The 14,145-nt window shown below is 48.2% G+C and overlaps 1 protein-coding gene across 1 annotated transcript in view; it reads right to left on the reverse strand.

Moving 5' to 3' along the window:
* The window catches only part of Ddx31 (DEAD (Asp-Glu-Ala-Asp) box polypeptide 31), a gene marked incomplete at its 5' end in the record, with an annotated part of 66,187 nt that overhangs the window by 35,565 nt on the left and 16,477 nt on the right, over nucleotides 1-14,145 (reverse strand). Inside the window, 5 exon segments of the mRNA XM_005408640.2 lie at nucleotides 5,367-5,426; nucleotides 10,490-10,666; nucleotides 11,354-11,580; nucleotides 12,550-12,656; nucleotides 12,785-12,904. Of these exon segments, the coding sequence (XP_005408697.2) occupies nucleotides 5,367-5,426; nucleotides 10,490-10,666; nucleotides 11,354-11,580; nucleotides 12,550-12,656; nucleotides 12,785-12,904 (691 nt within the window).

Genomic DNA, 14,145 nt, shown 5'->3' on the forward strand with positions numbered 1-14,145 from the left:
CAAGGTCAAAGGCAGGACTAAGCAGAAATTGTCCCGACATTATTCGTCCAGGGGGACCAGGGAAGGGGAACCCTGGTCTTCTGTGAGTGGTGCTAGGCTGCACCTGCACGTGGGTGAGCGAAGTCCGTGTCAGCCACCCATGAAGTGTCTCGGACAGCCCACGGGCTCCGGGAGCTGGTGGCTCTGAGAACACAATTTAGAGCGCACTCTATCTAAGTGGGTGGGACTGGCTTTCTACGCCACCCACAGTCCATGTCTTTAGGAAAGCTGATGCGTCCTTAAATCTGCTAAGTTCTTGTTGAGAAACGATTTATTTTATTTAAGTGCTCTGCCATAGGAGACCCATGTAGACAATGAGATGCCTGAGCTTTACAGACAGGCTCTGTAAGAAATTTAACACTCCTTGGTTTAGTAAATTCAACCAGGAAACAGATAAAACTTTCAAGCAGCACATGGCGTTTGTGAAACTCACTGAGTCCACACAGTGGAAACACTGAGTGATAAGGGACACCAGCAGCCTCATGGTGACTCTGTGAGGCCCTTCCCCCTATGTGGGGGCCCAGCCCTGGACCCTGGAGACCCTGGTCTCCACTCCTCTCAGGCAGGGCGCTGTCTCCCCGTCCCCTTTTCTCTCACCCAGACTCAAGCCAGCCACTGCTTAAGTGCAGTGCTCCCTTCGTGCCCAGTCTTGGCTACTAAGGAGCAGGGGCAGGAGCCAGTGCTGGAGGGAGCAGGCTAGGCAGAGACCCTGGCCTCAGTCTGGACAAGTCCAGTCAGCTCTGAGCTCCTGGTGGCCCCCTGCACAAGGGCTGCAAACTGCCTGTCACATTATGAGGCTGCTGTGAAGAGCAGGTGAGACCCTGTATGTTGAAAGTGCCCTAGGACCCGAAATCCGAGTGTTCCGCTCACGTGGTTATGGTGGTGATTTAAGTGCCCCTTCCCTCTTCCCTCATCACACGTCAGTGCCCCGGGCAAAGGACCCCAGAGGAGCCCCAGCCGGTTGCACTCATCAACAGGAGTGGGACCTGCTGAACTCACAAAGGCTCGGTCCTCTGCCTGCTCCCAGAATTTACATGCTGTAGCAGCCCAGCTCTATTCCTTTACTAATTAGGGCAAAAGAATCACTAAAGTCAGTTCTGAAAGACACTCCCCAGCAAGGCCTTGAAGGCCCTGGGCTTGACAACTGGCTGCCTCCATGAGACCCAGGAGTACAGATGGAAGGCAGCTTGCTCAGGTGCCAGCCTGTCAGTTGGATTAAAATGACTCATTTATTTACCCAAGAACCTCACAAAGTGCTTTTACTAACAGGGAGAGGGGGCTGCCGTCTCTCTGAGAAGGGACATGGCAAACTTGCCTCTGACGCCTTCCCGGCCTGCCAAGAGTCATTATTGCCGTGTGTGGAAAGCCATCAGCAGGGTACAGGCCCCTGTTGTCCGGGTGACAGATTGGGCTGCGTAATCAGAGGAGGAAAGGGAGAGTGCAGAAGCTGTCAGAGTCGAGAGATCTTGGCTGGAGCCGCCAAAAAACTGGCAACATGAGTTAGCGTAACTGAGTAAACAGCAAACCATCTCCAAATGTCTTCCCATTAACACCAATGAAATAAAATGGGAAAGATGAACTTTACCTGAAAAGCATGCCCCAGAGGACAGTGAGAAGTCCACATTTGTGTGGGGCGCTGAGCCGACATTCTTGTGACCCTTAGAGCCTTAGCTCCTTTGTTTCCTGGCCGCCTGGCACAGTGGAAATTCCCCAGGAGGAGAGGAAATTAAGAACTGCACAGACATAACTAATAGTGCTTCAAGCATAACACAGCAATAGCGTAAAGGAAGAGAGAGAGAGAAAGAGACAGACAGACAGACAGAGACCGAGATGGAGAGAGAGAACGCAGAGCTGGGATTTCAGCACATCCCCTGAGAAAGACACACATACTATACAACCACAGTCCACTCCTTCCAACGGGTGCTCGGCCAGCAGGCCCTGGAGGAGCGGGAGGTCCGTCCTTCCTGTGGACAAGGTCACTATATTCCATTTGCTCATGGACATCCGAGGAGGGAATGAGCACCAAGACAAAGCCCAGTTTGGCCTTAACACCAGAGGTGACTGGAATTCCATTTTCTCGCCATTCAGTGGTATTTCTCTTTCTCGGGGCGTCAACACAGCAGTGGTACAAACAGCCCACGTTCCCTTCCTTTAGCTTAGGGGGAGCTTTTCCCCGTAAGCAGGGGGAATACAAATTCATAGATAATCCAGGGTCTCATATCTGCTTCATTTGATTTCTTAATTCCATTTGGGAAAGTGTGCCTTGAACTTGCAAATTACTTCTCCTACTTGTCCCTCCTCCCTCTGAACCTGGCTTTTCTGTGGGTCTCATTTTCCAGAGGACACAAAGTTATACCACCAATGTGTGGAGATTCATCTTTCACAGAGTGGTCCCCTGCCCCAACCGCCCTAAGCTCCATCTCTAGACAGACCCACACCACTGAACAGCCACTCCTCAGCTGTGTGTCTGGTCCTGCATTGAAATTACAAAGGTCCTCACTTTAAAGATGCTTATAATCAGCATAACACACACTCACACGACGCTTAGCTGCTCCTTGATGACAGGAAAGCAGAGTCAGGGAGGGGATTTTCAAACACTAAAGGACACAGTGTCACTCTGCTATTTTGTGTAGTTATAGAACAACTTACAAATTTTCATAAAGACCCTCAGCCTTCTCTGGCCTTGTAAGAGAATCTTGGGATGATAAATTACAACGGCAAAGGTATGGATGGTATAAAGAGGGAGAAATCCCTATGCAACAATTAACAACACAAAGCCCCTTTATCGAGAGAAGCCAGTTCTCCATCTGCCTTGTCCTAACATGGCCCTCGTTCCTCATTAACACCAAGGCGGCTCCTGGAGAGTGCTCAGATAGCCTGGCACTCAACAGGCTGCTCAAGAGGAGCACAGTGACAGCATCTCCACCACCCGCAGCACCATCTATCACAGTGCAAGTGCCTCACACACCCTGGGCTCTCAGACAAAGCTAAAGCACACAACTATGGCAGAAGCAGCAGCATTTCTGTAAGTGAGCAAGGAAACCTCTCCTCACTGGGAACTGGGCCCCTACCCTGGCTTAGGAAGGCAAGAGCCAGCCCCTCCCAGGTCTTCTCCAAACCCTGCAGGGTAAAGAGAATGTGCCACTGTGGTAGATGTCTGTGCAGTGGACTGATGTGGACAGGCCAAGGGCCATGACCAGGAGAATTTAGGGAAATCAGACGGTGCACAAAGGACAGTGTGCACTGCACCTGTTGCTGGGGTGGACAGGGACTTGGAGCGCTGCGCTGTGGCCGGACGATGGTGCTCTTTGTCTAGCTGACATCACAGCCTGTGGGCACCAGCCAGCCAGAACAAGGAAATGATCATGTGCCTCGGAAACCACTGTGAATTACATTATAGAAGAAATGATCTTCTCTCCCATGTAGAGGTATGGAATAACAAAATACTGAACTTCAGATACCCAGAGTTTTCTTGGACATTTACTACACACCTTTACATGCTGCAAAGCAAAGTAACTTTTGCATACTGGAAACCCAGGGATAAATCTGGGCTCTTAATGGTCAAAGAGAAAACATTTTGTTACTACCCTAACCTAAATTTCAACACAAAGGTTCCCACTGCTTTCTGTTTCAATGCAGACAATCTATGACATTCACTCTTCAGGTAATACCATGTGGATGAAAACACGACCTTATTTCCAGTGAACAAGTATACTAATTTCCACTTCTCTCAATCTTTAGAAAAAAGCAGACAAGTGGTTCTTGACCTTGACATTCTGGCGCCCCACCTACCCACTCAAATGACCACAAATACCAAGTTCCTACTGTGTCCGCTGCGTTAGACACTGGGATGGAACTGAGAGCATTTTGCAGTCCGTCTTCATGGAGCTTATCACCTGGTGTGACAACACCCAGACTAGGTATGATAAGCACTGCCAAGAGAAACAGAGGATTCGGCTTCTGAAGAAGTGCAGCTGAAGCTTTGATCTAAGTGGGAGCTGGCCAAAGTTGGAACTGGGGGGCTTTTCCAGACAGAAGGCAGAGCGTGTGTCAAAGCCCAAGGCCAGAAAGACACATTTAAGGAACTGAAAGAGGGTCCCGTTGGGCAAAAGGGTGGACAGCAAGGGCAGTGGGGGTGAGAGGGAAGGCGCCCCAACGTTAGTGCTGACACGCTGTGTGTTACCGACAAGTTCCTTATCATTTGGACCAAATCTTTATACTTCAAACTGGTTTGGAACACAAGCATCTGACTTGCAAGCTGGTTTCATCAATGGAAGAGCTACTTGGGCTCCTCAGGAGGCACTGACTCCAGCTGAAACTCAGGTCTGAGTGATGGGTGTCAATGGAGCCACTCTGCTGGGTGCGTGTAAGAACAGATGTGTGCGGACGCTGGATGAGCAGGTTTCCAAGCAGGCCTTCGTGTGGATGAGCGCATGCACACACACACATCTGCACTCACCTACACACTCTTCATTTACAAAGAAAACTGTCTCCCTTACCTTTAAAGCTGAACAGTAAGGAGTTCCGAAAAAAAGTAGCTGCACCAAATGAGGCATTCAAATGCTACATGAAGATCTTTGTTTTTGCCCAGCATGGGCTCACTGAACTTACTAAACTGACAGTCCAATTTCATTACTGTACATACAGGGACTTCTCCAATAACCCGTGGCGAGTCAGGCTGTGGCACCCAAGGTGGCACAGGCAGAGAAGGCATTTTAATCTCGGGAGAGGAACAGCTACGGTAAAGGGAATCCCCAGAGAGGTGGGACGGGGACGGTGTAGTTCTCAGTATCTAAAGAGCACAGGAGAAGGGCATTAAAAAGGTCTGTGTTGCAGGAGGTATCGCTGGACAGCACCAACCGAGGCCAACTGAGGCCAGATGAACTGGCCTGGAAATCCTAGGGCAAATGACAGTTTTTGACAAGAGCAAACAAAATCTTCCTGTGTGCATCTATTTCCCTTCACAAGGGTGAGCAGAGGCAAGCAGAGTCATTTTGCTGTGGAAAGACTTTCTCAGCTCTAATTACTCCCGATAGCTGTAATTTACAAGTTTTTGGTGGCTAGAAATCGCCAAGATTCACACATTTTCAGACTAACAGCTGCCACTATTAGTGAGCAAATTGCCAAGTCTTCTGCACAGTGGCAGCCAGCTATCTGTGGCACAGTCAGGTGATGACAAGCCAGGGGTGCAGAGCCACCAGCCACACCAGGAGGCCCCGGTGTTCCTGCTCTCCAGGGGGCTGGCCATAGAACAGGCTGTCAAGAGACTGAAAATTACAACCTGTGTTCCTGAAGTTCACCATTACTCAGAGCAGAGAGATACATACCGTGCAAAGGAGGACGCCTGCTTTGGAATGTGAGAATTCCTGAAACACTGCTGTTCTTTCCTATAGAAAAAAAAAATAAAACAAACAAAAAAGAACCTTACAAACACCAAGACACATCCCAGCAAGGCAGCTTAAGATTTCCATAACTTCCCCGATCTCCTACTGCTCTATTTTTAGGCACGGAGGGGCTCCCAAGGAAAGAGGAAGACGTGAAAATGTCTGCTAAGACCCTGCATTAACAAGACCCAACCTCCGAGACTGTGATAGAGGCACAGCTTCAAGGGCAGCACGCTTCAGTGAGCCACTGCCAGGGTGGGTGCCAATGACAAGGGCAGGGAAGGCCAAGGGCCACAAGTTATACATGTGGTCCAGACAGACTTTGTCCTAGCACATTCTCCTAGCAGTCAGTGCTCTAGAGGAACAATGCCACCCTGTAGGGCAATTTTTCAAACATTGTCCTATAAAAAAAAAAATTTACTAAGCTATATATCTTAAATGTAGAAAAATTATATTTAAGTTAAGGAAAAAATAAAATCCCACCACGAGGTGCAAACCCTACTACTAGCAATACTTTAATGTTACCCAAGTTCCCCTTCTATGCATAATGCAACTAAATATATGGCTTTAAAAGTTTTCTGTTAGCAATAACCGTACCTTTGATAGACTTTGCTGGCTACAATACTGCTACTGTGCAAAGCTAATAATTGTTGATATTTTTTTTGAGACAGGCTCTTGGTTTATAGTGTAAGGTAGTCTTGAACTCACTACATAGCCCAGGCTGGTCTTGAACTCATGGTGATCTTCTTGCTTCAGCCTCCTGAGTGCTGGGAATTACAGGTATGTGCCACCATGCCTGGCAGAAGGCTAAAAATTTAACAAATAGCACTCTACTATTTATACTAGTACCATGCTCTTATGTCTCTATCTAATCTGATCATCTGTTCAGGGCATAAATATTCAAAGTCCACGGCATCTCATACGGCAAAACGGTTCTGCTGAAGGGCTGCACCATCATGGATGTGACCAAAATCCTATCACTGGCAACTGAGCTGTCTCTAGTTTCTCACTGTCACGACCGGTGCTGTGCAGACATCTGTGCAGAGAAGCTGCCGTGCACACTCTTCGCGTCCCCTTGGGTTGAGTCCCTAAGAATAGGTCTGCTGGACAAAGAGGAGAGCACATCTTAGGGTTCTCAGCTCCAATTTGCAGGCTACCCGGAGTGTGCTTCACTCACAGTGGTCCAAGAGCTTGGGATTTGGCTACATCTGCCTGCCAGCAACAAATAAAAAGGAACAGAACCAAATTACTAAAAATCTGAAAAAAGGGAAGTGCAGTCTCCCCTTCCGCGCTGTGAGCCCCTACACTGGGCGTGACTCGGGCCTTCCCCGCACACACACTTCGACTGAGTCTGGACACCACGGTACACCTTGTCAGAGCTCCACACGGAGCTGCAGCAACAGCCAGCATCTTCCAAGCACCTGCCTCAGACTGGACCCTAGCCCTCGTAAAGAGCCTGTGAGAGGTACACCCTCACCATTTTCAAGAGGAAAATGCACAAAGAGAGGTACAACAAGGTTATGACACTTGCCTAAGGGACACACCCACAGAGAAGGGCAGGACTAATGCTGCCCTCCCTGTCCACTTTGCTGCAATCCTCATCAACAAAGGCATGTTGTTTATTGGTTGCACTGTCAAAGGCTTCCTAAAGGATTGTGAAATGCTTGAAGACTGGACATAATGTATTCGTATGTTTTTTTCTGGTACCGGGAAATGAACTCAGGACCTTGCACTTGCCAGGCAGGCGCTTGTGCCACGGAGCTATGTCCCCAGCGGCATAATGTATTCCGAGCTGGGGTGAGAAAATACCATGTGCATCATCTCCTTCTAATAATCACTTCTCTGCAGTGGTCCTGAGCTCGCCTGGGATCAGACCAATCCTACACTCAGGTCTTATGGGCAGTGATCAGGGTGACAGGCCAGGAACATGTAACTGGGACTGTTCAAGCTTAGTCTAGAACAAGACATGTGACCTTGACACTTAAGAGTAAAGAGGCAAGGACCCACTCCTGCCTCCTGCCTTGCTCACAGGGACGCTGTGCAGGCTAACTGTGTATGAACAGAGCAAGAGTAAAATGTTAACAACTTTTAAGCTATAAAAAAAGTTAAATTAGTCAAGCATGATGGTTCAAGTCTATAATCCCAGCAGTTGAGAGGTTGAGGTAGGAGGACTGCCGTGAGTTCAAGGCCAGCCTGGGCGATACAGTCAGTTCAAAACTAGCCTAAATAGCATAGCAAGACCCTGTCTCAAAAAAAAGGTGCATTAAATGATTCCTGAAAAAGATATAACAACAATAATAACAGCGTCCGCTGTTCACTGAGTACTGTGCTGCTAGGCCCGGTTTTAAGGGCTTTATCTTATTAGTCCCTGTTTGCCGTGCACAATGTTTACATTCCTCGTGGGGGGTTGGTGCATGTCCACAGCACAGCTTCATTATTTCCCATCTCTTCCCTCTCCCTCCAGCTCCTGTTCCCCTTCCCATTTGAAAAAGATGTATCTCCTTACTTCGTATTATCCACCTTTTGTTTTGCCCTTTATTTATATCTTCAGTTTCTCCTATCAGGGAAACCATGCAATATTTTGTGTATCTGATTTATTTCACTTAACATTATTGTCTCAAGGAACCTCCATTTTCCTATAAAAAACTCAAGTTCACCCTTCTTTACGGCAGAGCAGTGCTGCAGTGTGTGTAACTACTACATTTTCTCCACCCATTTGATCTGTTGATGGACAGACAGGCCATTCCCAAGACTTAGCTATTATGAACTGTGCGCTATAAACATGGGTATGCATGGGTCACTGTGATATGATGTCGTCCACTTTTGGGTGGAAGATATCTAGAAGGGAAATAACTAGGTCAAATGGAATTTCTAGTTCGTTTTTTGAGGACTCGTCACACTGATCTCTGTAGCGGCTGCACCAACAATGAAACAGTGTTCCTTCTACCCCCATAACCTTGCCAGCACTGGTTGTTCTTTGATTTATTGATGATACCCATCCTTTCTAGGGTATGAGGGAATTTTAGAGTTGTTTTAATTTATATTTCTTTAATGCCCAGCGATGGTGAATGTTTCTCGTGTGTTTACTGGCCATCTGTACTGCTGAGAAGTGTGTATTCATTTCAACTGTCCATTTTTTGACTGGGTGTTTTATCCTGAGGGGTCTAATTTTTTGAGTTCTTTATACATTCTACCCACTAGAATATGTCTGAGGAATAGCTAGCAGAAGTCTTTCCCAGTCGGTAGGTCAACTCTTCATGGATTAGTTGTTTCTTTTGTTGCACAGAAGCTTTTTAACTTGATACGATCCCATTTGTTGATTCTTGGTACTATCTCCTGTGCAGCTGACATTCTGTTCAGAAAGTCCTTGCCTACACATACCTATGGGCTCAGAGTTTTACTTATCTTTGAGCAGGTTTAGTGTTTCTTTAACAGCGTTATCTGCACTCACTCAATGAATCGACATAATTCTATGAAGGAAACACTACTATCATTCCCACTTTAGACACAAAAAAGTTAAATACTTATCTGGGATCACACAGCCCGCATATGACACATAAGAAGTGTGCAGCGAGGGGGCACAGCTATAAACACCATGCCAGGCTCTGCCCCGTGCCAACGTGGATATGCAGTCTGAAATCACACAACTAGGGAATCTTTCATATGACCTGTTAAAATTCCCAGGGTCTCCCAAGTCCGTTTCCACGTGCACATCCTCTGACTTACCCTGCAGAATGTTTCTGGTGAGTACTGACCCACAGGATGAAAAGCTTTAACACAAAACCCAAAACCATAAACAGTATTAAAGAGATAATGAATTACTCCTGTTGGTCTGAGTTACGTTCTGGGTTCTAATAAAAGGCCACCCGAGATGGGTGATCAGGGCTGCTGCAGTCCCAGAGGCTGTGGGCCCCCTGATCCCAGACGTTAGCCCTTCTGTTTTTCTTATCGTTTACTTTTTCTTATTCATCTGCGGGCACCTCGTTCTCGGGACCTGTCACTACAGATAATACCAACATATGGCACCAGGAATAGGGACTTCAGCATGAAAGGAAGACTGTGAGACTAGAGCATGAAAATAAGTCTTCGAGACTAAGGTATGCTTGACTGAATCAGGGAGCAAAAGGTAAAACCCAACAGTTTACAAAATTTCACAAAGGCTTGGGTACTCAGGGGCTTCAATATCATCTGGTAGTAAATAAGCTGTGTCCATGAGTGACCTTGGGCAAGGTCACTTTCCAGGCCTTCATTTCCTTAATTATTTCACCAAAGAGCTAAAAAAAGAGGGGCTGGACATGTCTAAGGTCATGCGAGACCTTCAACGTCTCCTGAAGCTTTAACAATGTCATGATTTCCAAGCTGGATCTGGTCTACCTTACTGATTTCTGCTGTTGTCCACTCTGTAATTTCGGAAGCTGCCTGGTGACCTCTCCTCGAGGATAGGATGGCTCCACACCATCCCGCCCCTCCAGTGAGTACTCCTTACCCTCTCACTCTACCGGCTCCCTAATGCACGGCCCCGCTGAGAGCAGCAGAATGAAGTTTCCAAAGCCGGGGAAAGGGCGCAGCTCAAATCTCACCGACAGGAAGGACAGGCCGAGGCCCTTCGGCGGCGTGCGGCACCCACTCCCAGCCCGAAGTGTGCGAAGTGCAGCGCTGTGTCTTGTTGACAATGACAGCAGCCGCGCTCAGCAGTACCATATGGGATCCACAATTTAGCTCCATTAATGCTCTTAATTTGAAGACATCAAGCCCTAATTACACACTGGGTACTAAAAAGGCAAAACCCTTCCCTGGTGCCAGCTACTTAGTGGTACTCTGTTGCCGGAACAGCTGGCTGAGGAAGACGCAGGCCAAGCCGGCCGTGAGCGCTCTCAGGTGGAAGAGAACGGCTGGAGCACGAGTGTCAGGAACAATAGGCGCCCCTTGCCCACGTGCCCCTGGCGGTGTGGTCCCCTTCACTGCCAGTGGCTCCCCTCCTTCCAGTGGGCACTTTCCTCACACTGCCAAAGCGTAAGGACAACCACTTCCTGGGGACTCAGGGTGGGGCTGGCTGGGGGGCTCACCTCCTGCTCCATGTTGCCATGCAGCCGCAGGAATTTTAATCGTGTGGAGGCAGATGGCGCCTGCCCCAACGCGGGGGCCCCTGTGTGGCTCAGCAGGGTCTGAAGGAAGAGGCTGTAGTGGAACTCCACCAGCTCGCAGCTGGAGAAAAAGACAATCATCTTCTGGTCCTTCTCAAACTATAGGACAAGGGAAAAATAAACACACGCTTCTAAACCTAGGAGACACTAAAGTGAATACTGTTCTACAGGATGTGTTTAGGCTGGCCCTTATCTGGTGACAGAGTTTTGAATTATTTTTAAAAATAAAACTGCTCTAGAAAGAAGAGAGGAAAGGAAAATTACAGAGCTTTAACCTCCAACGGGCAAACAAATGGACTTTAGGGCACAGCTGCCCCCTGGCTCTGTCTCTTTCATTTGCTCGACTGCCTGGCTGACCTTACAGGTGCAGTGAATCCTGGCGCTCCATCCCATGGCCCCACAGCTTACTATCCTCCTGCAGCCCAGAGAAAGTTGCCAGACGAATACAGACACTAGGATTGCTTAAGAAACACAAGCACAAGCTCCTACACTTGCCTTATATCCTGCATGTTTCTCCCACCTGATGTCCCTCATGTCAGTCCCAGGAAAGATATTGAAGGCCAATTTCAAGTGCAGTGTTAGAACTATCACTGACCTCAGATTCTTTTCAGAACCCTGAGCCGCAGATTGAAAATTATATGTGAAGGTCTCCATCTGCGAACTCAGAGCCAAATTAAAAAATTCAGTTTTATTTTTTATGGTGCCTCAACTGCTGCCACCCATGCCAGACACAAACCAAATAGGTGTATCTTCCCTGGGCCAGCCAGAGCCAGGCCACAGCCCTACCTTGCATTTCTGTAGGATGAAGGACGCTAGGCAGACTAGGCGCAGCTTGCTGGGGACCAAGGTCACATGCTGCTCGAGACTCTCTGGTATCGCAAAGCTGTCGATGGTCTGTGGAGGACCAGCGTCCTGGACTGCTCTGCCCTGTGGGGTGGACTGGTCATTGCTTTTGTCCATGACAGAAATGCTGACTGGATTGTGTAAACTGATATCTGCTAGCCGTGTCACACCTTGGATAAAAAACAAAAAGGACAAAGGAAATTGGCCACACCTGTGTGTCTCCACAGCATCGATCCAGGTTTATGAAGGAAGTCGCAACCCTGATCTGCTCCTGCCAGCTTGCTGGGGCAGAACCCAGCCTAACAGTGATCCACTCATGCCAGCGTTGGCTCCAAATGCTCACTGTGGACAGATATCCAAAGGGACAGCAAGGCTGCGGCACCCTATGCTTGAAAGGATTCTCTGTTCAAGGCAGTTTCAAGAATCCTAGATGAAGCTCATCTCCCAGGCCTCTTTGCTACAGGCCTTCTCTTTACTGAGTCAGCGTGCACCATGAATCTCCAAGAGGGGGTGATGACGCTCCCTTTCCCACAGGCCATCTCTCAAAGTCCCTCCTTAGAGTACACTTTGAGGAGTGTCGATGGGTCCCACAAATGGTACCTGGCATGTGCACATCACAACGTGGCCTAGCAAATAGGCTGACCAGACATGAAGCCTATAGGCGCTTTTGTTGTCCATACACACAGCCCAGGGGGAGCTCCGATAAAGTGGTACGTGTGTTTCCAAGCCTTAGTTTCCCCATCCATAAATATAAGAATTTGGCTCCTAAAGAGAGGAGCTAAATCATAGGTATTTTTAGTCAGGTAAAAGGTAGGATGACTACACTCAAAAATGCACTTGGAAAAGAGCAAGAGCCCTGTTCTCTCTGGATACAACTCCAACAAAAATGTCATGAAACCACCGGGCCAGTGGCGGCCAGCCTTGTCCTCCCCCGATCCTCACTCTGGCGACACTGGCTGGGGCCTGCCCTTCCTCCCCTTCCTAGCTCTGGGGAACACAGCAGCCTGGGGAGACGAGATGAGGCAGCTGGCTGTGCAGGACAGAGTGGGAAGAACAGTCCCCTGGGGGTGTCCCCTCCCCACAGCCAACAGCTCGGCTCCACCTTGGTCCTCCTCAGGTCACCCCTCCCTGTCACATACCTTCTGTGAGTGTGGCCGACAGCAAGACGTTCTGCCGCTTCTGGCACTCGTTATTTACAGCATTGAGGATCACAGTGATATCCTTTTCAAAACCCAAATCCAAGATTCTGTGATGGTAAAAGAGAATAGAAACTATGTGGGGAGGAAGCACAACGCCAAGGGCTACAGAAGTTGCCACGGAGACGGGAGAAGCAGCCTTTCCTCCCACCTCTCCTGCTTCCAAGATGAGGCTCACCTGTCTGCCTCATCCAAGACCAGCCACTGAATCCGGCTAAAATGAATGTTCTTTGTGGATTTTATATGATCCACCAGCCGTCCAGGAGTTGAGATGAGGATATTTATTCCTTTGCGGAGTCTGTTTAAAATTATGTACCGTAAGAGAAAGAAAATCAATCAGGGCTGTAGCAACAGAAAACATACAAAACAGGCAAAAGACAGATGCACTTCCCGCACATATGGAACGACGTGATGGCAAGGGGACAAACAGGAGCACCCGAGTCACCCACATCTACCGATGCACGCAGTACGGTCTGAAATCACAGCCACGCCATAAAGCCTTTCCCCCGGACGGCATCTTAACCACACCATCCAGCAGTCTCTGTCTGACGTCAGACCTTTTCAGCACATGTGGATTGTCATCCGGCTGGTTCTTGAGGAAACCTCCTAACCAAGTGAGCTATTCGTTACCAATGAGCTCCAACTGCTAGAATGCTTGTTTCTCATAATGAACTCTTTAGCTAATGTCCACAAAATACGCCTAAGCTCTGCCCCACGGAGCATGTAGAATAAATGCAATTTCCTACTCCCGAACCACTATCCCATACTTTATAGTAGCAGACATAAGTGTTAGCTGGCTATATTTTCTAGTTTTCCTTCTGGTAAAGCCTGGCCACATGCCTGTTTTAGCAATGGGATAAAAGGACCAAGAGAGTGGGCCAATCATACAAGTGTCTTTGTAGGAAGAAGCTATGACCATCTTTGTTCTTGCTGGCAAGAAACTGGAACTAACGGCAGGGGCTCCAGCAATTATTCAAGTCTAAGGTAACCTGAAAATGGCAGTCTCCCACGGGGCACAAGGAGCCCGGGTCCGGACACCGAAGTGCCAGGCCAGCCCTAGTTTGGCTCCATCAGACTTCTTTCCCCTTCTTTTTCGTGGTACTGGGGATAGAACCCAGGCTTTCACGCTGAGCTCCACCCCAGCCATTTTTATTTGGAAATGTTCTCACTAAGTTGCCCAGTGGGACTTGACCTGGGAACCCCCCTTCCTCAGCCTGCCAGCCGAACTTCTTGAATGTGAAAGAAAAAAACACTTCTGCATTGTTTGTGCCACTGCCATTTTCACTGTTATTATTCATGGCTGAATTTAATCCTAAGCAGCATTTTAGGTGTCAAGTTTTATACTGACTCTTCAGCTATAGGCTGCATGCAGAGTTGGGTATAACTACTAAAAGTTTTAAAAATGATGCACACAGGTTTGGATTTGCAACAATTTTCTAGACACCATAACAAGTTCTAACACAGATTTAGGAATCAATGAATGTGGGTGGAGCAAACAAGTTGCTAAGCTCCCAGTGGACACAAAAAGGAGTCACAACA

The sequence above is a fragment of the Chinchilla lanigera genome, unplaced genomic scaffold (genome assembly GCF_000276665.1).
Source record: "Chinchilla lanigera isolate Chin_1 unplaced genomic scaffold, ChiLan1.0 scaffold00112, whole genome shotgun sequence".
NCBI classification, from domain to species: Eukaryota; Metazoa; Chordata; class Mammalia; order Rodentia; family Chinchillidae; genus Chinchilla; species Chinchilla lanigera.